This window comes from Hermetia illucens, chromosome 6, assembly GCF_905115235.1.
Source record: "Hermetia illucens chromosome 6, iHerIll2.2.curated.20191125, whole genome shotgun sequence".
NCBI classification, from domain to species: domain Eukaryota; kingdom Metazoa; phylum Arthropoda; class Insecta; order Diptera; family Stratiomyidae; genus Hermetia; species Hermetia illucens.
The window spans coordinates 64,806,627-64,832,361 of NC_051854.1; the positions used below are offsets into that span (position 1 = coordinate 64,806,627).

At 42.9% G+C, this 25,735-nt stretch overlaps 1 protein-coding gene and 1 non-coding gene across 2 annotated transcripts; one reads left to right on the plus strand and one right to left on the minus strand.

Annotated features, from left to right (window-relative positions):
- Window positions 1-9,510: 9,510 nt before the first annotated feature.
- LOC119659342 (dual specificity mitogen-activated protein kinase kinase 2) lies at window positions 9,511-24,924 on the minus strand. Its single transcript, XM_038067386.1, has 5 exons — window positions 24,648-24,924; window positions 23,826-24,565; window positions 23,623-23,763; window positions 23,480-23,565; window positions 9,511-11,784 (listed from the first exon to the last, which is right to left on the minus strand). Exons 1-5 carry the CDS (start codon window positions 24,673-24,675, stop codon window positions 11,610-11,612), a joined length of 1,170 nt encoding a protein of 389 aa, XP_037923314.1. The 5' UTR covers window positions 24,676-24,924; the 3' UTR covers window positions 9,511-11,609.
- Trnae-uuc lies at window positions 23,349-23,420 on the plus strand. The gene has a single exon. It is a non-coding gene; the product is annotated as a tRNA-Glu (tRNA).
- Window positions 24,925-25,735: the final 811 nt, after the last annotated feature.

A 25,735-nucleotide genomic window follows, 5' to 3' on the forward strand; every position in this document is an offset into this window, starting at 1 on the left:
ACGACCGTCTGGATGTAGGCGAAATCCGGTTAAATAGGTTACTGTGAGCGGATCACCTAATCTGTATGGATGAGGATGATCTAACCCAGAAAGTCAGCAATATCCATTTTAAAAACAGAAAACGTGGCAGACCCTGCCTTAAATGGAGCAATAGCGTAGGGCAGGACGATGGGTAAATTTTTAATGACGAAATTGGTAATCATTTCAGATCCGGTTGTTTTTAAGGTTCTGTTTGTAAAACAAAACCTTATTAAAATCGGTTTACTGTCTGTCTGTCTGTCCGTCTGTCTGTCTGTCTGTCCGTCCGTCTGTCTGTCTGTCTGTCTGTCTGTCCGTCACACGCATTTTTCTCGGAGACGGTTATAGCGATTGACACCAAATTTGGTAGAAAGGTGGGAACTATGAACGCTCACGCATATAGTAAATTACATCCTCTTACGACGAATTTAAGCGGGGGTCCCCATATATGCAAAAGGGGAGTGTAAATTTTTTTTTCATCAAATATAATCATGTGGGGTATCAAATTAAAGGTCTCGGTTAGTACTTTTCGAAGCCGGTATTAGTTTTGACTTTTGCTGAAAGGTGGTCAAAGGGTAGTATAGGTCCCGGGGCGAAACGTGGATTGGTACCCACGATAGAGCGTAAAACCTGGGAAATGCCTGCTGAACCAACACCAACAGCTCTACTACCAAACCCTATCTCCACCTCCACGTGGTGACCGCTGGGAGCTCTTTCTTAACGAAAAGCTGCAGACGGAGAAGGATGAAGGCGAGTCTCCCGCGCCTAAAAACGGGACAAATTGTACCAACTGGTCCTCCAGGTTGGGGGTTGGGTAGGGCTGACAACCCTACACGGAAAACAACCTGTTACGAAGCCACAACAGGAGCCTCGGATAGGACGGATGTTAAAACGACGGACCCGGCAACGACAAAGGAACAACGATTTGCGCATTTTCTCATGGAACGTGCGCTCCCTGTACAGAGATGAAGCTGATAAGCAGCTTGCCGATACCCTGTCCCAATATAGGGCTGATGTAACAGCGTTGCAAGAGATGCGATGGACAGGGACCGGTTTCCTGGAGAAGAGCCACTACACCATATATTATAGCGGCCATCCAGTAAACCATGTGCTCGGAGTAGGTTTCTTAGTCAGCCAAAAAATGAAACCTGCTGTTATCGGCTTTGAAAGTATAAGCGAACGGCTATGCACTCTGCGCTTGCGAGGCAAGTTTAGAAATATAAGCCTCATAAACGTTCACGCCCCTACAGAGGAGACTGCAGAGTCGGAGAAGGATACCTTCTACGAGGCAGTAGAAAGAGCCCTCGAAGCCTGTCCCAGATATGATATCAAAATCATACTTGGGGATTTTAACAGCCAAGTAGGGAAGGAGCCCGTATTCAGGCGATACGTTGGCTCCCATAGCTTACACGAAAAAACAAATGATAACGGACTGCGGACTATTCAATTAGCAGGGTCACACGAAATGGTTGTTGGAAGTACCTGGTTTGCGCGGAAAGCGGTCCACAAACATACGTGGGCCTCTCCAGACGGGACCACTTTCAACCAAATTGACCACGTGTTGATCGAACGCCGCCATCTCTCAGCCTTGATGAATGTCACAACATATAGGGGGGCCAATATAGACTCGGATCACTATCTCGTTGGCATGGTGCTCCGAGCTCGAATAACAATACCACCTAGAATCCCCTCTGACAATCAGGTGAGAGTGAACACTGAAGCCATCCACAACACAACCCTCCGCGACACCTATAAGAGGGAAATGGATGCCGCAATAACCGCAGTCAACAGAGGATCTGGAGATGAAGCATCAACTAATGATCTTCACAACCACCTGAAGAACGTTATCATGGATACGGCCACAAATATACTTGGCCCCAGCCGCAAAAGGAGTCGGAACGGCTGGTTTGACGATGAATGTAAGCTAGCAACGGAACGGAAGAATGCCGCATACCGAGTAATGTTGCATTCTCAAAGAACGCGGGCACGCGCAGAGACTTATCACGAACTCCGTCGAGCGGAGAAGCGACTTCACAGACGGAAAAAGGAAGCCTGGGAGAACCAACAAGTCTGTGAACTAGAAAAGTACAGGGAGCAACCGCACCAGGCGCGGAAGTTTTACCAACAAGTCAGCAGGATGAAGCCTTATACACCTCGATGCTCATCCTGCCGAGACAAAGAGGGAAATCTGATTTCCGACAGAATGGGCATATTAGAGCGATGGGTTGAGTACTTTGATGAGCTACTGAACAACCAGAACATCGGCGAGTTGGAGGTCCCGCCAACTGAAGACGACGGACAAATACTGCCACCACCAAGTTTAGGAGAAACAGTCCGTGCAATTAATCGGCTAAAAAATCATAAGTCGCCAGGAGCCGATGGAATTACAGCCGAATTGGTTAAATATGGAGGCGACCAGTTACACCAAGTGGTTCATCAACTTGTGCTCAAGGTATGGGACAGCGAATCAATGCCTGACGATTGACAGCGAGGCATAATCTGTCTCATACATAAAAAGGGAGATATCACACAGTGCAGCAATTATAGAGGTATCACGTTGCTGAGTACCATCTATAAGATATTCTCCACTATCTTGCTAGGCCGGATAGCCCCATACGCCCAGAACATCATTGGCCCATACCAAAGAGGCTTCACTCCAGGCAAATCAGCAACAGATCAGATTTTCTCTCTGCGGCAGGCGATGGAAAAACTGTTGGAATATGGACAACAGTTGCACCATCTGTTCATCGACTTTAAAGCCGCCTATGATAGCATAGCCAGGGTAAAACTGTACACGGGCATGAGGGAATTCGGTATCCCGACGAAATTAATAAGACTGACTAGGCTGACCCTGACCAATGTGCGAGGCCAGATAAAAGCAGCAGGATCACTCTCAAGACCATTCGACATCAACAACGGTCTACGACAAGGGGATGCGCTATCATGCGTCCTCTTTAACCTGGCCCTCGAGAAGGTGATCCGTGATGCTGAGGTGAATGCAAGAGGTACGATCCTCTTCAAGTCCACCCAACTACTGGCCTATGCTGACGATATCGACATCATGGGAAGAACCACCCGAGACGTTCAAACTGCCTTCATCCAGATCGAGCAGGCGGCGCGAGATCTTGGGCTGCACATCAATGAAGGCAAGACAAAATACATGGTGGCAACGTCAGCACCGAAGACGAATCAACCAACAACATCAAACCGCACTGGTCAAACACAAACACGAACAAGAATAGGGATAGGGGAATACAACTTTGAGACCGTTGACAATTTCTCCTATCTAGGGTCGAAAATCACAACGGATAACAACTACGATGATGAAATCCGCGCACGGTTGTTGTCAGCCAACAGAGCCTACTTCAGCTTACAAAGACTGTTCCGCTCGAAACGTCTCACCATAGGGTCAAAGCTCTTACTGTACAAGACTATGATCTTGCCAGTCCTCATGTATTCCTCGGAAACTTGGGTTCTTAGCAAGAAAAATTGCGAACTCTTGGCCGCGTTCGAGAGAAGAATCCTCCGAAGAATTTTTGGCCCCCTACATGAGGATGGACGATTCCGTAGCCTACACAATGACGAAATCTATGAGCGATACCATGACCGTCCGGTTGTGGATAAAATCCGGCTCAATAGGTTACGGTGGGCGGGTCACTTAATCCGTATGGATGAAGATGATCCCACCCGGAAAGTCTATAAGGGCAATATCTATGGTAGGAAAAGAAGACGAGGCAGACCCTGCCTAAGATGGAGCGATGGCGTGGGCCAGGACGCCAGACAGCTTTTAGGGATATCGAATTGGTGGACCTCGGCGCAAAACCGGGATGTCTGGAGTTCCTTATTAAGGCAGGCCTAGACCGGATACCGGTTGTTGCGCCGTTGATGATGATGATGAAAAGGTGGAGAGTGCGGGGGTTGAAAGTGGTAATTTTTTTAACGAACCCATTCTCAGGAACTACCCAACCGAAAAATCTGGAAAAAATCAGGGGGCTGCCACTATATGGTGCCTAGGCTATGAAATACCTTCCATATCGATACCTGTTCAAATAAAGTTAATAATAGTATATTAAAATAATTTTTAGTAATTGACAGGAAAACCCCCCTTAAGTTCACCCTAGAATCACAAAATTTTGCAGCAATGTAGGCTACAGTATAGATCATGATCCTGCCAAATTTGGTGAAAATCGCATTATTACTAACACTAGGTCAAATCTGCGCTCCTCTGCAAATTCAACACTATGAATGTCAATATCACTTGAAAGTGGCTATTTTCACATAATATATGCATATTTTACGTGCTACATGCTAATGGGACAAATGCACACCCAAATCTCTTTATAAAAGAAATACACAAAACCTTTCATACCTGAAGCGTCTAGCTTCCGGTTTCCCGACTTGTTTTACCGTTTAGGTTGTGGGTCACGGTCGTGAGTTGTGGAAGACTCAGAAAGGTTGCAAATCCACTGATTTGACTGCGGTGTTCGCAGCCGAAAAGAAAACTAACTTATCGGAATGTTTGGAAAGAAATCTTCTAATTGTCGCTTCAACAGTCGCAGGCCGGATCCGGAGCCTCAAATAATTCCACCAGAGCTTGCGCTTTTCTAGCATCACTACAGACAGGTCCCCTGTTCCTCTCCTAGTAAGAACGAAATTTCAGGACTTGTGCTTACCCATCAACGTGTTTATATTCTGAAACATCTATGGCCCTGGTTTTATGTCTTCTAATTTTCTGGTTAATTCTTTATTGCGAAAATTCGCCACCTTTTACCGATTAATTGTACTCAGTCAATTAATCCGGGAAAGCACCGCTTTGTATTCTACATTGAATTAATTTCCATATATGTGAAAAGTTCGCTTGAGGTTCTTGCGCCATATTTGTCTGACTTTCATGTGTAACATGATATCATGGTGTAGAGAATTATATTCGAACTCATCGACATTTATTAGCTTGGTATTCTTGCGTGCAGTGTTAATGGCATCGGTGGCCACAATTATTGCTTCATCGATTTCTTTATCTAACAAATTTCGGGTTATAACGAGTTCAGATTAGGCGCCAAGTCTGACTTGAATTTGTCCCAATCTGTGCGGTGCTCAGAGGTAGCGGCGAGGAAGATGGGGCGGCAACCCTATCGGCCAAACCAAAACCAAGTAGCCGAGGAGAACCTCCATAGTGATGGCACCGGGAGACGCTGTAATCACTTTGGTTTGACGGCCGTGATTCAGTAGGCGAATGCTCCAAAGGCCTAATCAGGGCGATCAGACCCGAATCTGCACGGGGACTCATCTGAAGTGGCAAATTGATCACGAAACCTTACCAGGGGTATACTGGTACCATGGGAACCGGGAAAGTCCCTGGACTCACATACTCCTGTTGTATGTGAGGACAGCTCGGTTATTTGTGGTTGGCCCCCTAGTGGGAGTTTCATGGTGGTTGTGGTTATGCTCAAGCGAGAAGAGACCTTCGGGCCTCGACGTGGTGTTGCGTATCAACACAGGTGCCGTACTCCATAGTTCGGTAGAGATTTAGGTAATTCTTGCATCCATCAGTATGAATGCTAAGCCATGCACTTGGTATAGACTGGTACCGTTGTTGCTTGTCTCAGCGGGGCTCTGATTGTGGTGACAAAATCAATCCGTGTCTGAAGAGGACCGTAGGATTAAGTCTAACGACAGGTGCCTACGTAAAACACCATGGGCTTCACTGTCCCAATCTGTGCGAGCGAAGCATCTGATAGTCGCTAGCATTGCTTTTGTAGTTGAGAAGACGAGGAAAGTTGGAGTTCGACTGCAAAGTGGTCGATTTCGTCAGACAGCAAGAAGTAGTCGAGAATAAACTGAATACTAGGTCTTCTCGGTGTATCTGGCAAAACGATCTCAATATTTGTGACCGAAAAAGCATCGTGAATCCATTTTAGCAGAGTTTCCCGATTTATATTGACTGCCTTGTCGCCCAAGGAGGTGCGCCTTGAATTGAAATCACCTCCGAAAAGAAGGCATTTTGTCTTTAACTGACCCAGCTGCTCAGTTTTAGAATTACATTTGATGTAGACGGAGACTACCAGGATCCGTCTACCATTGGTAGTTTTAACTATTGTCACCGCAGTCGAACAAATTTGCAGATTCTCGATGGCGACTGCCTCAAAAAATAGTCCTTTCGAACTCGGGCTAGGAGGGCAGTGCCTGAATTGTTATCGTTTCGAATAATGATATATCCGGTGAGTCTCCAAAATGCAGAAGAAGTCTGCGTTCGGAGTGTCGATTAACAATTGGGCAGTGGCACATTGGACCTGTGAGATCAGGGACGCGCAGTTGAATGTCATAATACTTAATTCCATAAGTTAAGGATAAACTTAATAGCAGCGAATTGACGCTGCTCGTTGTTGAGCGCAGAAGCGAGAACTTCAACCAATTCTCGGAAACCCTTGTTTGCTTGATTCGCTACTTTGGGAAGAGATTTCTTAGCAGCTTGCGCGTATTACACCCCTTGGCTGATCATATTCTGTGAACATTAAGTCAGTGTTTGCTTGACTGAAGATTTCTCTGTTGCCTTCCAGGTTTTGGGAGCTTCCCGTCTGGCTATCTCTGTATAAGAAGGACACCAATGATAGCTTGCAGGGTGCCAAGTTTGGTCGCAGTTACAGCAGTGCAAAACTTCCGTGGTGGGTCTTGAACATTCCCCAAGCGGATGGCTCTTTGGGTATTTAACGCATCTGTGCACTATCGGATAAAATTATATATCGTAATTGGTGAAATTTGATCCTTTTTTGGCTTTAATGTACTAGCGGAGGAGGCACTAATACTTGGCACTTACACTTTTAGCACTCACCTGCTGCTTTTAAGAATTTTTCCGCCGATGGACGAAGTTGAAAGGGCCTTCTTGTTGCTCCTCGTCGATGATCTCAAGGCACATCTTTTCTCCTTCGACTCCCTCCATTGGCTCATTTGCGTTGGACGGAATGACGACGTCGCTGTTTGACGTGGCTCGCGCAGTGGAAGGCAGTGAGCTAGTACTTCCTTTAGCTTGGTCATGGCAGCAGCGTGCTGTCCCACGTCCATAACAGAGAAAACTGTCACCAGCATAGATTGCGGATCGTTTTCGTCAGCAGCTCGATTTGGGTACACTGATTTTCATTTTACCGCAGCACATCCCCGTACTTAACTCGCATTTCGTCGAGCTCGATGGCCACTTTTAACGCGACTCCAAAAAACTGAGTTCGCTGGGGAGCACGGCGACGTCTACCCGGTATAGTGCAGCAACACGTCGCTTTATAGTATAAAGCAGCTGGTCATCTCCACTCCAATGGCTAATGGTGACCTTGTGGAGATTATATACGCCTAAACGCTCAAACGATTCCAGACCGGTACCCCATTCCACTCATCGAAGACTACGCATTTTTGTAAACCGTCCTACTTTCTCGACCTTGGATCTCGCCAGCGCCTACCATCAAATCCCTGTAGCCCCCGAGAATATTCGAAAGACAGCAATTTGCACACCTTTTGAACTCTTCTGATCTGATGAACCTGATCCTAAGACCAAGGATTCGCGATGATGAATCGTGAATGAATAATCGTGAATTACTAACCGCGCATCTGAATATTAAGCACTCCCGATATTCCCTTGAAGGCAGATGGTTCACCTTGCTCACGGACCATAAACCGCTGACTTTTGGCTTACGGCTCAATAAAGCGCCTCGCCAACTTCGGCACTTAGCTTACATCGGCCAGTTCACATCGGAAGTTCAACATGTGTCTGGTAACGAGAACTTAGACGCTGACGCTTTGTCCTAGATCTCCGAGTTCAGCAACCCAGCTGCTGTCGATCTTTTTGGTAATCGCTGTGGCCCAATTGACGTAGTGACGGAGTTCTTCAGAGTCTACAATCGGACTCCAAACACAAGTTCAAGGAGTTCCCTATCTTCGACTGACATTCCTCTATTTACCGCGAGATCTCTGATAAGGGATGCCATATATTTCGGGCGCTCCTCGTAAAGAAGTGTTTCGCTTGGTGCACGATCTTGTGTATCTTGGCATTCGGACTACGAAGCGGTTAGTCTTCATCAAGTATTTCTGGCCGTCCACTAGCAAGGACGTGAGCTCTTGGGCCAGAGAATACATCGCATATCAAAGTTGTAAAGTCAATAGACATGCTGGAAAGGAAGTAGATATATTCCGTAGGTTAACAAGGTGGTTCCACACTTTACACCTGGACATTATAGGCCCTTTGTGAGATTCGTACGGCTGCAAGTATCGCCTCGCGGTAGCCTGAGCCAATACCTCTAAAGGATATAACAGCACAATCATGTGCTGAAGCCCTCTGTCGAGAGTGAATTCCGCGCTTCCGTGTTACCCCCGTCATCATCACAGACCAGGGAATGTAATTTGAATCTTTTCCCAGAACTCGGAAATCTCCTGGGATTCAAATGTCAGCGGACAACTGCATACCATCCGCAGTCCAATGGGATGCTAGAACGTTGACATCAGACGCTAAAGGCAGCCATTATGGCGCACGACGAGCCGTTCGGGTCGCAAGTATTGCCTTTCGTTTTGCTTAGCGTCCATACAGCGATCCGCGAAGAGCTTACTGCCAGCCCTGCTGAGTTAGTGTACGGGCAGAGCCTTCAACTCCCTGGCGACTTGATCCTCGGCAAAAGAGACGGTCTTGAAGAGAGAGAGAGAGAGAGAGAGCGTAAGGTCACTCTCAACACTTTGCACCCTCAACGGCGATCTAAGCCAAGGGAATGCTTTATCATGCATCCTTTTTAGCCTGTCCTTAGAAAAAGTAATTGCTGATGCTGATGTCAAAGCGAGTGGCATTACCCTCTACTGATCTATGCTGACGATAGTAACATGACAACATGTGCATACAAACTGCTATCATCCAGATTGAGCAGACAACGGAGGTTAATGACGGCAATAAGAAATACATTGGTGCAATGTCGGTACCAAAAACGAAAGCAAAAACCACATTGAATAACATTGATCATCAAAAAACAATAAAAATAAGAGAATAAAACTTGCTCTAGGGTCGAAAATTACAACCGATAACACCAATAACGACGAATTTCTTTTGAGTTTACACAAGCTGTTCCGATCTAGGGGATCTTACTGTACAACACAATGATCCTGCCAGTCCTCAAGCATTTATCGGAGACTTGAGTTAGCAAACTGCAAACTCTTAACAACGTCCGAAAGAAGAATTAACTGAAGAATTTTTGGCCCTCTACAGAATCGATATGATTGTCTTGTTGTGAATATTCTTGCTTAATAGACTGCGGTGGTTGGATCCTCAAATCTGTATGGCTGGGAAAGATCCAATCCGGAACATCTATAATGGCAATATCTATGATATAAAAAGAAGACGTGGCAGACTCTGCCTCCGATGGCGACAGCTACTAGGAATATCGAATTGGTCTGATGACGGTGATGATGATGATGAATAAATGTTCGACACTGAACTATCCAAATGAAATGACTCCCAAAATGTATGTATCTATTTTCATTCCTTTTATTTATCAATAACTGAAAAACTTAGTTATTTACTGACTAAGTGCTCACTAATTATCCAAAAACATCGACGCTACAATGAATTTATTTTTAAAGTATCTTGTATTATGTACAAATCATTGGTGTTTAACATCACAATACTTCTACAAGCTTACTGTACTACTTTTTCTCGAAATACAGCCATACATCTACTAGAACTTCAATTCATTATTAACACAATCAACTTTTATTCACAATTGATTATCAAATCGTTGAGATATTAAACCGCCAACGAATTTTCAAGACAGGCACAAAAAAAGATTATCGATCCTATTTTATTTCAGATATTGCGTTATGCAACTTCAAATGGAGCACATAAATACAACTAGCCAACGTTATCAAAGCAAAAACATACGAGTTGCTACAGAATCAACGGGATTTGCAAATCAAAGCATCTGAACGAAGGTGTAATTATCGAAATGATTGTTTGATAATATTAGCTTTATAAAAATACTCATTTTTGCATAAGCTCGGCGATCATTATATTTGTTTTAGTTTAAAGCGTAAAAAATGTCTACATAGAAAGCTATACGACTAAGCATTTAAAGTATACGGACGGATACGCAGTTGAATTCTGTTTTAAAAAATGTCCTCCAGGATTGATTTTTCTTACTTTTTAGTTTAGTTTTCAAACAATCAATTTTGCAACCATGCAATGATCCGAAACGAGTACTTTACTACATTAAATGGAACTGCAAGATGAATTGATACGTATCAAACCTTTTCATTGCCCAGAATTTACCAAAAGCCTCTACCTATAATTCAGTGTGGTTATTTGATTTGGCGCAATTCGATCACATTAGATGCTGCCTCCTGCAGGGCCTTTTTATTTTGACTACTGAAAAGCGAACACAAATTCCACTTATTATCGCAGTCCATTGTACTTGCCTTGCCAGCAAAACAATATTAATTTGGATCAGTTTGATAATTGATTAATTTAACAGCAACAGCGATCAGTCGAATTGCTCAATATGTCGTGACAATGATTTAAATTTTCAAGCAAATTCCACTGAAAAGGACAAAGTGTAGAGACGTATAAGGCCAAGAGATTTTGACTTTAATTTGGATAGTTGCCGGGAAAACTTTCTTTACAATTCAATAACTTATTGAAGTTTTCGTTCTCATTCAAATCAGAGGAGAATTCCCAGCTAAACCCTTGAAGCTAGAATTTTTAAAATGAGCATTTTCAATGTCGCTTTTTCGCTACCGGCAAAGATTGCCTAGAAAACACTCTTTCAAACCAATGACTTATTTCTAGGAGTCCAAAACTCCCCCATTGCTCTCGAATTAAATTGACACTTTCATGCACCTAGAATACATTAATTGGCATTTTATAAATACTCAATATATTTCCATTTTTTTTTTCCTTAAACAAAGGCAACAATTTATTTTATGCACTTTTATAAATATATAAAATATTTTCAAAACGAAACAGCTCTAATTCATGCCTAAAAATACTCGCAAATTAAAACTTCCAGTAGCATTGAAACTTGAAAATATCCTCGCTGTTTGTTTGATCTTTACACTCCCTTCAAATATATTCAGTTTTATTGTGTATTCTACGAAATTTATGTCACACATCTCAACAGTTCTTTTCATACGAATGTTATTGTTATTGATTCTGTGGAAATTCTTCCAACATTACAAAAGTCTTGCAGAAAAAACATCCATTAACTCATTCACTGTGAACCGCTGCACGTACGCCATATTTTACCTTTCTAATAATAATAACTATCAACGCTCCTCCACATTTCCCTTGATTTTATCAGTTACTTTTTTCCTTTAATCCTTTTTTTGTATTTATAATTGTATATTTTTTATTCTCTTCAAACTATCAACAATAAGTTCAACTTAATAGATACTTTCTCCTAATCGAATTATTATCATTGATAAGTTGCCTAACAAAAATCACTCCCATTCTTGTGTCGGCGCTGCAATTCATTAAAATAAAACATACAACTTTACGATTTACAATTTAAGTGTGTTTTTATGTGTATTATGTAGACTCTACTTATGTATGTATGATAATAATAAAAATAATTCTATTAACTTTCAGCTGGCTGATTTGTTGTGAATTGTGTAATCCCATCTTGCTCCATTTGCTCTAAGACATTGCCGAAATATGCTGCTACGTCTGTGTGACTTCGTTCGCCTCGTTGAATGAATGGCAATTGTAAAAGTTTACTATATTTTGGACGTTGACTTTCGTCTTTTATTAAACTGGAAATAAAAAGTTAGAAGAATTAGACTCTCAACCAATAAAGAGAACAGAAAATAATTTTTCAAACTAAAAGACGCGATTCACAGTCAAACATTTGGAACGACTTTAAAGTGTCATGTCGTTACCAAAATTATCATACCATTTTACAAGCCTCGGAAAAATACTAGCGCAACGGGACGGACAACGGGCGAATCTTAAGAAATCGCAAATAATTTGATTCCATTTGGTAATACGTGCAAAGAAATATATAATGTAAGAACTCCGCCATGTTATTTACATAACATGCTGACCCCAACCCAGGTAAGGGAGGACTATTTGGGGCAACGTACTATCCTCAGTAAAACAAAAATAAATTGCTGACTTCAGGGAAAGACATAAATAAAGTATAGTTGGAGTTATTCCAGTATGCGAAATCCTACCTGATCTCTCTTGGTGACAGGTCCCGCGACAGACCGAACAAAAAAACGAATCCAACGTCGTTAAAAACAAAATGATTGATTTAGCAGAATCTAAGCCTCAAAGAAATGCTAGAGCGTTCACTTCAGCTGACGCGGCAGGACGGGTCCTGTTGAAAAACGGGCAAGGATTCTTGACGCATGGACGGTGTCAGGACGTAATTAAATTAGTCCGAGCAAAACAAATATGTGTCTGCACGCTAAATATTGGCACCCTCACTGGAAAAATCAAGGAACTCACAAGATCCTTTCCGAAAATGCGCATTGATATTTGCGCTATACATGAAACCTGATGATCTGGTGTCGAAAGCTGCGACATAGAACGCGAACGCGGTAAAAATGGTTTTCTATTTTGGTAGCCCACACACTCAATACGGTATTACCATTGCCATTTCTGAGGGTTTCCGTGATTCCATTAAAAAAATCGAACGATTTGATGACCGGTTGATGAAGCTCACCATTATACAGGGTACGGCAGCATAACTTCCTTTTTTCAAAACTCAATAAAAACTATTGTATGCATCGATATTTATTTTTTTTTATAATGTAGGTACATGTCTAAAGTTTTTATTTACATTGTTTTGAAGATCAAATCTGTTAGGTGACGTCCCCCATTCTCCATACATTGCGTAAACCGATTTCTGGCGTTTGTCATGACTCTTGTTAGCACAGCAGGTGTTATGTTGGAAATTTCTTCTTAGATGTTGGTCTTCAAATCTTGTAGGGTTCTTGGACCGTTCACATAAACACGGGATTTCAAAAAACCCCATAGAAAAAAATCACAAGGGGACAGATCGGGAGAGCGTGCCATTCCAAATCGCCTCTAATTGAGATAAGGCCCTCTGGAAAGTGTTCCCTCAAAACAGCCATCGATGCTCTTGAAGTGTGTGCTGTTGCACCATTTTGTTGGAACCAAGTGTCCCCCAAATCCAAATTTTTTATCCGTGGGAAAAAAAAATTCTGTAGCATGTTTACATACCGGTCCGAATTCACTGTCACTGTAACCTCATTTTCCTCAAAAAACCAGGGACCAATAATTCCAGCTGAGCAAATTGCACACCACACTGTGACTTTGGGTGAATGCAAAGGCTTTTGATGCAATTCTCGAGGGTTGGTGTCAGCCCAGTAGCGCATGTTTTGTTTCTTAACCGACCCACACAATTGAAAATGGGCTTCATCGCTAAAAAAAACAATAGCACCCTCGGGAACGACATCAAGAAGAAGCTCACACGCGTTCATCCGAGAATTGAAGTCACGTTCTGAAAGTTCTTGCACTATCACCATCTTATAGGGATGAAAATGAAGATCATCACGAAGAATTCCTCTCACAGAACGATCGGATAGTCCAAGGGCAGATGCGTGTTTGCGCGCAGAACGCCGTGGCGATCGCAACATTGACGCTCTCACTGCTTCAATGTTCTCAGGTGATCTAACGGACCGAGGGACTCCAGTTCTTCCTTTTGTCGCATTTGCAGTTTGTCTGAATGTAGTGACCCATGTAACAATTGATTCGCGGTCTGGGACGGGAGCCAACGGGGCTAAATTAAAGCGATTCCGAAATGCAAGCTGTGTTGCAATAACCGAACATCCGCTTGAAAAGTAAACCTCAACGGCAAAGGCACGCTCCTCACTATTCCAACGCATGATGGCGACTGAACCATGTCGGGACAAAACTTTACAGTATCACCTCTTGAACGAGACCACTAGCGCTCCCCTATGACATCAACTAACTGAGTGGCGCGCATTTTAAAAAAGGAAGTTATGCCGCCGCACCCTGTATAAGCTAACGTACTATTCACTTCTTCACCGCATACGCACCAGAACCAGGTCAACCTTATGGCGAGAAAGATGCCTTCTGGGAACTTATCAACACAAAGACCTGTAACGTGCCTGCTGATGACCATATCGTCATTGCAGGCGACCTTAATGGAGATGTGAGTGAAAAGGCAAACGGCAACAGGTGCCATGGGGAAAAGAGTTTGGAGCACGCAATGACAGTGGCCATCGTATAGACGATTTTCCGGACACTCATGATCCTGTACTTGTGAATATATGATTCGCTAGACGATTATCTCATATTCCTACATTTTATAATGGAAAAAGTAAAACGCAAATCGACTATATATTCATAAGACGCGGACATTGACTGTAAAGCCGTTCCCAATTAGACCATCGCACCTCAACATCGGCTGTAGATTGATACCTTGCGAACCAAGCCACCGATAAAAGAGGGTGAGGAACGCAGTGTTTTAAATTTTGGCGATTTCGTGAAAAGAGGAAATTATCTCATTTACGCGATTACCAACCATTACGAATGTCGAAGAATTGTGGAACCAAGTTAAAGACACGATCTACAAAGCGCAAGTAAGCGGTTCATGAATCGATATACTTGGGTTTGGAATGACGATGTTCAAATGAAGGACCGTGAAAACAAACGTCTCCACCTTTCTCAACGATAAAACGCCGGTCAATTGGCAAATTTATGCGAATGCTAACTGGGAAGCAAAGAAAGCGATCGCTGTTACCCGAGTGGTCTATTACAAAGATCTTTACGATAAACTGGACACTCAGGATGGCGGGAGAGGTATGCATGAACTTATCAAAAGCCGCCAACAACGCACACAGGATATCATACATTTCTGTTGCGTTCTAGATCGATGGCGAAAATATTTCGAGTAGACTTCAACTGAAAAATTTATTCATCCTCCACTTCCACAAGCATTGCCGACATTTGGAGCCATTCCGACTGTCAGTGCCACTTGGTACTCAGAGGTGGCGGGGCGGCAACCCTGTCGGCTGAACCAAAACCAAGTGGCCGAGGAGAACCTCCACGTGGTGGCACCGGAAAACGCTGTATCGCATTGGCTTGCTGGTCGTGATGCAGTAGGCGAATGCTCCAAAGCTTAATTAGAGCGATCAGATCTGAGTCTGCACGGGGACTCATCCGAAGTGGCTTCGGCCACGAAACCTTACCGGGGGTATACTAGTACCATGGGAACCGAGGTAGCCCCTGGACTCTTATGCTTCGGGAGAATTCCTGTCGTATATGAGTACAGCTCGGTTGTTTGCGGTTGGCCCCCTAGTGGGAGCTTCATGGGGGCTGTGGTTGATGCTCCAGCGAGAAGAGACCTTCGTGTCTCGGCGTGGTGTTGCGTTTCAACACGGGTGCCGTACTCCTTAGTTCGGTAGAGATTTAGGTAGGTCTTGCATCCACCAGTATGAATGCTAAGCCATGCATTTGGTATAGACTGGTACCGTTGTTGCTTGTCACAGCGGGGCTCTGATTGTGGTCCCAAAATCAATCCATGTCTTAAGAAGACCGTAGGATTAAGTCTCCACGACAGGTACCTACGTAAAACACTCAAGGACTTAACTGTCAGCGCCACTAAAGTCGAGGAAGCAATAAAACGAATGAAATCGGGGAAAGCAACAGGACCTGACGACATCGCATCTGAGTTCTGGAAATTGGATTTCTAGATCTGGCGAAAGCGGTTGACCGTGTGCCACATGAACACACCTGGAATATTCTACGACAACTCCTAGTACCACAAGAACTCTTGCCCTGGGTTAAATTGCTTTACCACGATCCGAAAAGCAAATTTCGAAGTGTGGCGGGTGTATTAAAATCGTTTCATGTCTCCGGCGTTGTTCATCAAGGAAATCCCCTCCTACCGATTCCTCTTGTTCTTGTTATGGACACTGTCACACGGGGCATCCAAAGCCCAGCGCTAACACTGTTTTTTTTTAACCAATTAATTAATCAATGTGGAACTGATTGGCAGGGGTTTAGCATTGTTAACAGAAGATCCACTATCTTCATTCTCAGCAGAATATCCAAAGGTGTGAGCGCTTGCTAGCCGGTAATGTTTTGGAGTTGTACGTATTTTGCTTTTTTACAAGAACGTAACGTACAGTCTGTTGTATGCAATGCGAAGAAAATTAACCAAAACGAATAAATGGTAAAACCCTCACTGAGGGCGAATTACAAAAGAAACTACTCTGAATGACATTAAAAACTCAAGAATTGACTAGTTAATACTCCGTATGGAGGCTTTTAGCATCATATACGGCCTTCACTCTTCGTGCCATGGATTCGACCAAACGCTGAATCTTTTCCATTATTCTAGAAAGCGTTCCATTAAGTATAAATATTTTTTGCTCGAAATAAGCCTCGCGAAGCCTATCGTTGGCATGATCCCACAAGTTCTCAATAATGCTCAATGCAGTCCGGGAATTGTGGAGAGGTTCCGTGTAGCTTCGAACAATTGAACACTACCACATGCGTGCTTTTCACGCTTCAGTTTTGGGTTATTGTCTTGGCATATCTGGAGTGTTTGACTAATACCCAACTTCTCTGCGCAGACTTGAAGAATTTATTTTGAATATCAACGTTTATATTAGCATCCATTTTCAACTCCACGAATACTACATTTCCCACTTCGGTCGCTCCGTACAACCGGCACGTCATAACACTTTTCACTTCACTGTGGTTTTCAGAATTTTCAACCCCAGTATCATGTTAGGCTTTCTCCAAGCTTTCATTTTTCCATTGCTGGAGAATACACTAAATTTAGTCTCGTCAAGGAAAAGGATATCACCCCAAAACGTACGATGTTCAAAAAGGTAGTTCTGCACAAACTCAAACCGTTTTACTTGATTGACCTAACATAATTTTTATACCGTGGAATACGTGAATTACAATTATGTTATAGTGTAGGGTTGCTGCAGAGTGGACAACGGAAATGTGGATGGGAATATGTACATCGATTTAAAAAAAAAAGCCAGCGCAAAGAAATTGGGTTTTTATCAAACGTTCAAAATATACCAAGACAACATGTGTTGGGTGCGCGTGAAAAACACGCATTTGATAATGTACGTCTTGTAAAAAAACAAAGTAAATACAATTCCTTTTACCCCTTTTTGAACACTTATATAAAGTCAAATCTATCTAAGTCGAAATTCCTCGAAGTCAAATTATTCTCTAACTGGAACTATTCGGTCTTTCATTAGCGTTCCCATCAGTTTCATAAATATAAAATTGAACCTTTGAATCGAATTCCTCAAGTCGAAAACCTTTTTTAACTTTTCGGCAAATATTTCATACATTACAACTCCTTTAGGTCGAAATTCCGCGAGTCGAGATTCCGCGGTGAAAATCACAAATCTTACTATATTCTTACTATATTCATATATAAAGTGCGACATAAAAATTTCAGTGAAAAAATAATGTTCCACACGGGCCCAGTTTCTGTGCATGATTTTCACCCCGGAGTCGAATTTCAGTGTATGGTGTACGAGATTTATGCATAAAGTGTCTACTTAGGGTAGTGTTATGCAGAACACATATATACACGACCTCCGTTTAAATTTTTCGGCATTTAACAACTTTCGCTCTTCCTACAAAAATGCACTCGATTGAAAAGGGTGGTGAAAACGCCTATTGTTAAATCGTCAAAGCCCCTAAATACGTTATCTCCCATTTAGGCAAATAATGACAGGTTAGACAATTTTGTTTAAGAATTGAGGGAGTCCTAAGTCTGCCGACCACTTGATGACGGACCGAACCAGTTGGGAGGCAAGTTACTTCCACGAGAGTAGTCCGCGGTACTGCCGACGAGCGGAATGAAAAAGACCTCGTTAAATGCCATGCGATTGTTGAAGAATATAACAACAAACGCCTTACAGACGGGCAGAAGGCAAAGCCCACTCTCAAACGCAATTGATTTCAATACGAGGTCGAACAAAACCACGAGCGGAGCAGAATGTGCCATGTGAATAAGGGCAAGCTTGTCCAATCCCTGCGCCTTCAAAACCCCAGGATTTCCATGGACGACAGGGTAGCTGTCAAGGAAGGGGAACCCCAGGCGAGCAGCCAAACTTTACTACTCCATATAAACAACGAGTTCTTGGAGGCACTGAAAAAGGTAAACTACAAAGTGCGGTTCGGAGTCAGGAACGCAAAGGTAAAATTCCGCCCCGCGAAACAGAACGACGACCTAGATTCCCTCGACGCCGCCAACGAGCTGTTGAAGGTGTGTCAAATTTTTTATCTGTCTTATCCTCAATACGGTTCGTATTTACAGGTAACATTTTGGAAAGAGGAGCTTGGCATACAGTTCTGCCATGGCCAGGAAACAGTCCAGATTTGAACCCCATAGAGAACTTATGGGCGTTCATGAAGCGACGACTGCAACAAAGATCGATAAGAAACAAAACAAATCTAGAAAAAACTTTAGAAAAGATATGGCTTAATAAAATTCCGGACGATTTTATTGAAAATTTATACCAATCGATGCCCGCACGAGAAATGACTAGAGCGAAAAGCGGTCTTACGAAATATTAAAGACCCAACATAAAAAAAGCGAAAATTAATTTTTTGTGTATATGTTTATTTCCGACGTTTTTTTGTACTCTACTATTAACACAGAAATCTCCGACGAACGTACCTTTTCCTTCAAAACTTCAATTTTCCTTTCCAACATATTCTTTGAATAGAACTTCTGCTGGTGTAAGTAAAAAGAACTTGATATGCAATCACATGAAGCACAACTTTATTTTAAAGCTTCATGATAAACTCGCAAAACCCCTTTTGAATTTGAATTCGCCTTCTACGAGGCAGTTGAGCGGATATCAAAACCATACTTTGGAGATTTCAACAGTCAAGTAGGGACGGAGCCCGTATTCAGGCGATACGTCGGCTCCCGTAGCTTGCATAAGGATACCAATGATAACGAACTGCGGATTATTCAGTTATCAGTATCGCATGAAATGGTTGTTGAAAGTACCTGGTTTGCGCAGAAAGCGGTCCACAAACATACGTGGGCCTCTTCAGACGCAACCACTTTCAACAAAATTGACCACGTGCTGATCGAACGCCACCAGCCACTCAGCCTTGATGAATGTAAGAACAATAGGGAGGGCAATCTCGTTGGCATAGTGCTCCGAGCTCGAATTACGACACCACTAACAATCCCCTCTGACAATCAGGATAGAGTGAATAAGTCATTCACAACACAGCCCTCGGTAACACCTATAAGGCGGAAATGGATGCCGTAATAATCGTAGCTCACAGATGGCCTGGAGATGAAGCAACAACAAATGATCTCCACAACCACCTGAAGAGCGTTATCATTGAAACGGCCACAAACATACTTGGCCCCAGCCGTAAAAAAGTCGGGACGGCTAGTTCGACGATGAATGTAAGCTAGCAACGGAACGGAAGAATGCCGCATACCGAGTAATGTTGCATTCTCAAAGAACGCGGGCACGCACAGAGACTTATCACGAACTCCGTCGAGCGGAGAAACGACTTCACAGACGAAAAAAGGGAGCCTGAGAGAATTAACAAGTCTGTGAACTAGAAAAGTACAGGGAACAACCGCACCAGGCGCGGAAGTTTTACCAACAGCCTTATACACCTCCATGCTCATCCTGCCGAGACAAAGAGGGAAATCTGATTTCCGACAGAATGGGCACATTGGAGCGATGGGTTGAGTATTTTGATGAATTGCTCAACAACCAAATTAACGGCAAGTTGGAGGTACCGCCTACTGAAGACGACGGACAAATGTGCCATAAGTCACCAGGAGCCGACTTGGTTAAATATGGAGGCGACCAATTACACCAAGTGGTTCATCAACTTGTGCTCAAGGTGTACAACAGCGAATCAATGCCTGACGACTGGTAAAGAGACATTATCTGCCCCATACATAAAAAGGGGGATATCAAGCAGCGCAGCACTTATAGAGGTATCACGTTGCTGAGTACCACCTATAAGATATTCTCCTCTATCATACTAGGCCGGATAGCCCCATATGCCCAGAACATCATTGGCCAATACCAAATAGGTTTCGCTTCAGGCAAATCAGCAACAGATCAAATTTTCTCTCTGTGGTAAGCGATAGAAAAACTGTTGGAATATGGACATCAGTTGCACCATCTTTTCATCGAATTTAAAGCCGCCTATGACAGCATAGCCAGGGTAAAACTGTACACAGCCATGAGAGAATTCGGTATCCCAACGAAATTGATAAGACTGACTAAGCTGACCCTGATCAATGTGCGAGACGAGATAAAAACAGTAAGGTCACTCCCGAGACCATTCAACATCAACGACGGTCTAAGACAAAGGGATGCCTACCATGAGTCCTCTTTAACCTAGCACTGGAGAAAGTGATTCGCGATGCAGACGTAAATGCGAGAGGCACCATCCTCTTCAAGTCCACTCAACTACTGGCCTACGCTGACGATATTAACATCATGGGCAGAACAAACCGAGATGTACAGTCTATCTTCACCCATATCGAGAGGGCGGCGCGAGATCTTGAGCTGCACATTAATGAAGGCAAGACGAAGTAGATGGTGGCAACGTCAGCGTCAAAAACCAAAGAACCAACAACATCTAATCGCACTGGTCAAACGAAAACAACGAAGATAGGAGACTACAACTTTGAGACCGTTGACAATTTCTCCTATCTAGGGTCGAAAACCACAACCGATAACACCTATGACAATGGAATGCGCGCACGGTGTTGGCTGCCAAAAGAGCCCATTTAAACTTACAAAAACTGTTTGGCTCGAGAGTCTCACCATAGAGTCAAAGCTCTTACTGTACAAGACAATGATCTTGCCAGTCCTCATGTATTCCTCGGAGATTTGGGTTCTTAACAAGAAGAATTGCGAACTCTTGACCGCGTTCGAGAGAAGAATCCTCCGAAGAATTTTTGGCCCCCTACATGAGGATGGACGATTCCGTAGCCTACATAACGACGAAATCTATGAGCGATACCATGACCGTCAAGTTGTGGATCAAATCCGGCTCAATAAGTTACGGTGGGCGGGTCACTTAATCCGTATGGATGAAGATAATCCCACCCGGAAAGTCTATAAGGGCAATATCTATGGTAGAAAAAAAAATCACCTAGATGGAGCGATGGCGTAGGCCAGGACGCCAGTCAGCTTTTAGGGATATCGAATTGGTGAACCTCGGCGCAAAAACGAGATGTCTGCGGTTCCTTATTAAGGCAGGCCTAGACCGGATACCGGTCGCTACGCCGTTGATGACGATGAAATGAAAATTCGACTTACGGAGATTTTATTGCATTTCTTATGATGATTTCCAAATTTCACTTTCGGTTACTGTAAATCATTTTCATAACACACAATATAGTGCACGCAATTTCTATATACGCACCCCATATATTGCTCATTGTGACTATATAGAAGCCATGAGAAATATAAAGTTTATATGATAGTAAATGTATCTTTATTTAAGTTTAGAATAATAAAAAAAATTAACAAAACACATCTTAATTTTTTTTTTTAAATAGCCAAAAATTACGTTTTTACTGGGCAATTTCTATATACGCACTTGCACTTTTAAGCTTATTGAAATAAATAAACGCATATTGACTAGTTACTAATATTTTTTTTTGCCTTCATTGGACCTTATGACTTCGAAAATTCGATTTGGCGTTGAGGCTATTAAATTTTTAAAGTATTTTTTTCGATTTTTTCCCAGCATTCTAAAACTTTTGTCTTTAACTCAAGTACGGAGCTAAATTGGCGTTCATTCGCATAGAATTTCCTTGCAAGTAACCCCATATATTCGCTATGGGGTTAAGATCAGGACTTCGATGGGACCACTGCAAATTTTTTGTTTGTTTGTCATTTAAAAATGATTTCGTGTAAGCAGTAGCGTGTACCGCAGCGTTGTCATGTTGGAAATTCCAGTCAATGTTATTATTCTCATCTAAATGCGGCATCAAAATGGCTTCCAGAAGCTCAGTATAAATTAGTGAGTTCATTTTGGTTGGTACGATTCCCTGTCGAAGGTTACAGGGAAAAGAAAATGCCCGCCAAACCATAACACTGCCGCCTCCAAAGTTGCGACTCATTCGAGGAAATTCATTTTTTCTAGATCGTGCCAAAATGCGCTAAATCCAGCTGGGCCGTAAAGCTTGAATTTCTTCTCTTCCCAAAAAATTACTACCTTTCATTTTTCTTCCCATTTCATCTACGATCTATCCAATTTGAGACGAGCCTTATTATTTGTCGGTGTTAAATGAGCTACTTTAGCAGGTTTTTTATAGATAATGCTGTTATCAGTAAGGAAAATCTGTTGCAACCGTCTCTCTTTAATAGGAAGAAATAATTTCGGCATAATCTGGAACGAACCAAATCTTATTTCTCGTAGCTTCCTCTTTAATCAGGGCGATTTCTCTTTCCCGATTTTTTTACTTTCACGCCGATGGTTTTTGGACCATATTTTCCTTTTAATCTAAAGGAATTCTGCACAACTCCGTCGGATTTATTAATTTCCCTCAACATCGCTCTCATTGTGCAGCCCGAATCTTCCATTCTGGCAAGTTGGGCTTTTTCTCCTTCGGTTAACACTTTTCCACGAGGCATCGCTACAATCTTAGCTAAAAAAGTTAAAGTTGAGCACTGTTTTACGTAGAACACTACAACATTGCACGACACTTCTTTTAACTACAAAAAAAACTTTTCAAAAGTAATTTTATAGACGTTTTGCCCACCTGCGTATATAGAAATTGCGCACTTGCAAATGATCGCTTTCGAGAAACAAAATATCGCACATTTTTCACCTAAACTAAATACCCCTGTCATAACGAATTCTCAGGAAACCAAGGAATTTATATTCCCTTCAATTGTTTCACACAATCTTCGCATTCTATACATTTTCTAAGAAAAAGAGGAAAAATGTGACTGCGTATATAGAAATTGCGCTCACTGTACTTTTCTCATCGCGATCCTTATTCCCAAATTACTCGAATCTATAAAGAATATATTCTTGCCTCTTAACTAACAAAACCTGAAACACACGAAACAAAAATTTCCCTCCCTTGCGTGTTCACATTGGTCTATACGATCTTCAACCACCCGCGAGTACACCCCAAGAGCATACAATTCATGGAAAAAATCGTCATTTTCTGTTTGCTAACAGATTGCCAGTCATTATAAGCGTAAATACTTTTCCGGTGTACAAAAAGGTTATTGACCCTTCAGACGGTCGACAAAAAGCACCGTTAAATTGCCCTCCAACTTCCCAACTGTTCTCAACAGTCGCATGAGGGCGCACTCCAGTATCCCATATGGTCTAGTGGCTAGGATACCTGGCTTTCACCCAGGAGGCCCGGGTTCGATTCCCGGTATGGGAAGAACTTTTTGCCACTTAAATTTAAATTCAAAAAAATAAAATGTCACAAGCACCACTCACCAAGTATTTACAAATTCAACAAACTCCGTGGAAAATTCCATGCCATTGTAGGAAGTACTAAGCCGCGGGGGATCCCCTTGAACCACCTGCGGAAATAGCCAATTATAACTCTGCAAATAGATTCATCCTCAATGCACCCATACCTGACACAATTGCTCAAAAACGGAATCCCACTTGCGGTAAGGGAAGCTCCCGGTCGCCACCTCCATCATTGTGATACCCAGCGACCAGATATCGCTCCTCACGTCGTAGCCCCTGGCCCGTTCTGGATCGATGCGTTCAGGCTAAAATTACACATGAGCAAATTTGCATTTCCGTTGAATAAGTACCACACAAAGATGCTCACCGCCATGTACGGCCGACAGCCTGCATCCTTCGTCTTAGCTATCGAGTCCACTAACTGCCCGGAAATGCCAAAGTCACACAATTTGATGTCCCCGCGTCTGTGGAGCAAAATATTGCTGGGCTTCACATCGCGGTGAATGATTTTGAGTTTTTCCTTTAAGTAATTGAGTGCATGCACCGTGGCCACTGTGATTTTAGCTAGGATAGACTCTGGAATCCGCTGCCCCTTGCGCTCGTAGATGTATTTGTAGAACTTGTCCAGCGACGTGTCCATCAGTTCCATGCAGATCCAGCAGTCGCCCTCCTTGAACAACGCTCCGTAAAACTGGACAATGAAGTTACAGTCGTTCGACTGCATCACCACCTCTAGGTCCATGAGCAGCTGCTTCTGCTCCTTCTCGTCAACCGTCGATCGGATCCTCTTCACAGCCATTACCATATCATTCCCCCGGAAGATCATCTTGTTTACCGCGCCAAAAGCCCCGCGCCCGATTTCACCCAAGTCTATCATGTCTTCGGCAGTGAATTCATAGGTTCCAAGCTCGCCCAGCTGCAGCCTACCCGAGGCTTGCATCCGTATTCTTTCCCGGGTGCGTTCTGGCAGTTGGGGGGTCGTCCTAGCGGTTTCTTGCAGACTCAGCGTCAATTGCCGCGGTCTCCGCTGGCCGGCGATATCTACCTCGCCATCCGCCTGATGCAAATTGTTCAGGAACAAGTTATTCGGCGGGCACATAGGCCGCCCTGAAACAAAAACCAAAACAAATTTCAGAAAATCCGGAAGACACTCCGCACGACCACTGGAGAGGCTCTTCCATTCGATTACCTGTCATGTTCCTTTGACGTTCCGCCATCTTTCACCTGTCAAATTGGAAAATTTTTCCAGCAAACACCACACAAAGGATTCCTATTTATACGCTCGACTCAATACAGAAACTTTGAGTTTGTGGCATATTACTCGATTTTAAGATTAGACCAAACCGAAAATGCGCGCGTAAACAATTTAGGAATGAGTAGTCCAATGAGTAATAACAAAACTCATACAACGTTCGCACCAGAAATTGTCAACTTGACGATCAATACGCTATTCTCTTTCCCGCTCACGGCAGCAGAAGACAGCACTGACAGTTCTAATAAGAAGTGGATACGAACCCGGCAGGTTTCTGATTGCGTTGGTTATGCACAAGTTAACTGTGAAATTGAAAAATAAAACGAGCAACCAGCAAGAGTCTTGTTACGAAAACTAGTGAAAATTAAGGGAGAGAAAATAATTAGGAAATTAGTATTCAATACGCAATGCGCGAAAAAAAGCTAGCACACCTGAAAATTTCTTATTATTTCCTAAACTACTCAATGCAGGTCAGTAAAATACAAAAGGCTCAGGTAGAATAAAATGCATATTTCTATCTGAAAATAATTGGGGTTTTCCCTCAAATTAAACTTTTACGCCGCATTTTATGATTTTTAAATGCGGTAGATAGATTGCGCATAATATATACCTGTCAAATTAACTTGGATTCCTGAATTAGGTCAGTTTAAATGTTACCTTCAAGGAGTGGTAATTAAAAGTTAGACATTCAGTGTAGAAGACAGAACAGTTTTGGGAAAAAAAGATCTGGATATTTGGAAAAATGGGACGCTGGATGTTGGATTCTTCGAAAATCGAGAATGGAGAACTACGAGAAAAAAAATCCCCTGGTCGACCACGAGCGATAACAACACGACAGAAACGTAGAATTTTTAGAAAAACCTCTAATTCAGCTCTTACTGCCAAAGATAACAGCACTGGCGTAAAAACGCATGTCCGGAGCATACAGAGCGTGATTAAAAAATGACCGCTCATTAGGCACCGGAAGCTAAAAGAAAAACCACCGTTAACCGTTCTTCGCAAGGAGCACCGTTTCGCGTTTTACA

Coding starts and splice junctions, on each gene's coding strand:
- LOC119659342 (XM_038067386.1), bottom strand. CDS start 24,675: ATGGCGGAACGTCAAAGGAACATGACAG. Junction 23,764..23,825: donor GCTGTCGGCCGTACATGGCG/GTGAGCATCTTT, acceptor GTGTAATTTTAG/CCTGAACGCATCGATCCAGA. Junction 23,566..23,622: donor TTTTTGAGCAATTGTGTCAG/GTATGGGTGCAT, acceptor CTATTTCCGCAG/GTGGTTCAAGGGGATCCCCC.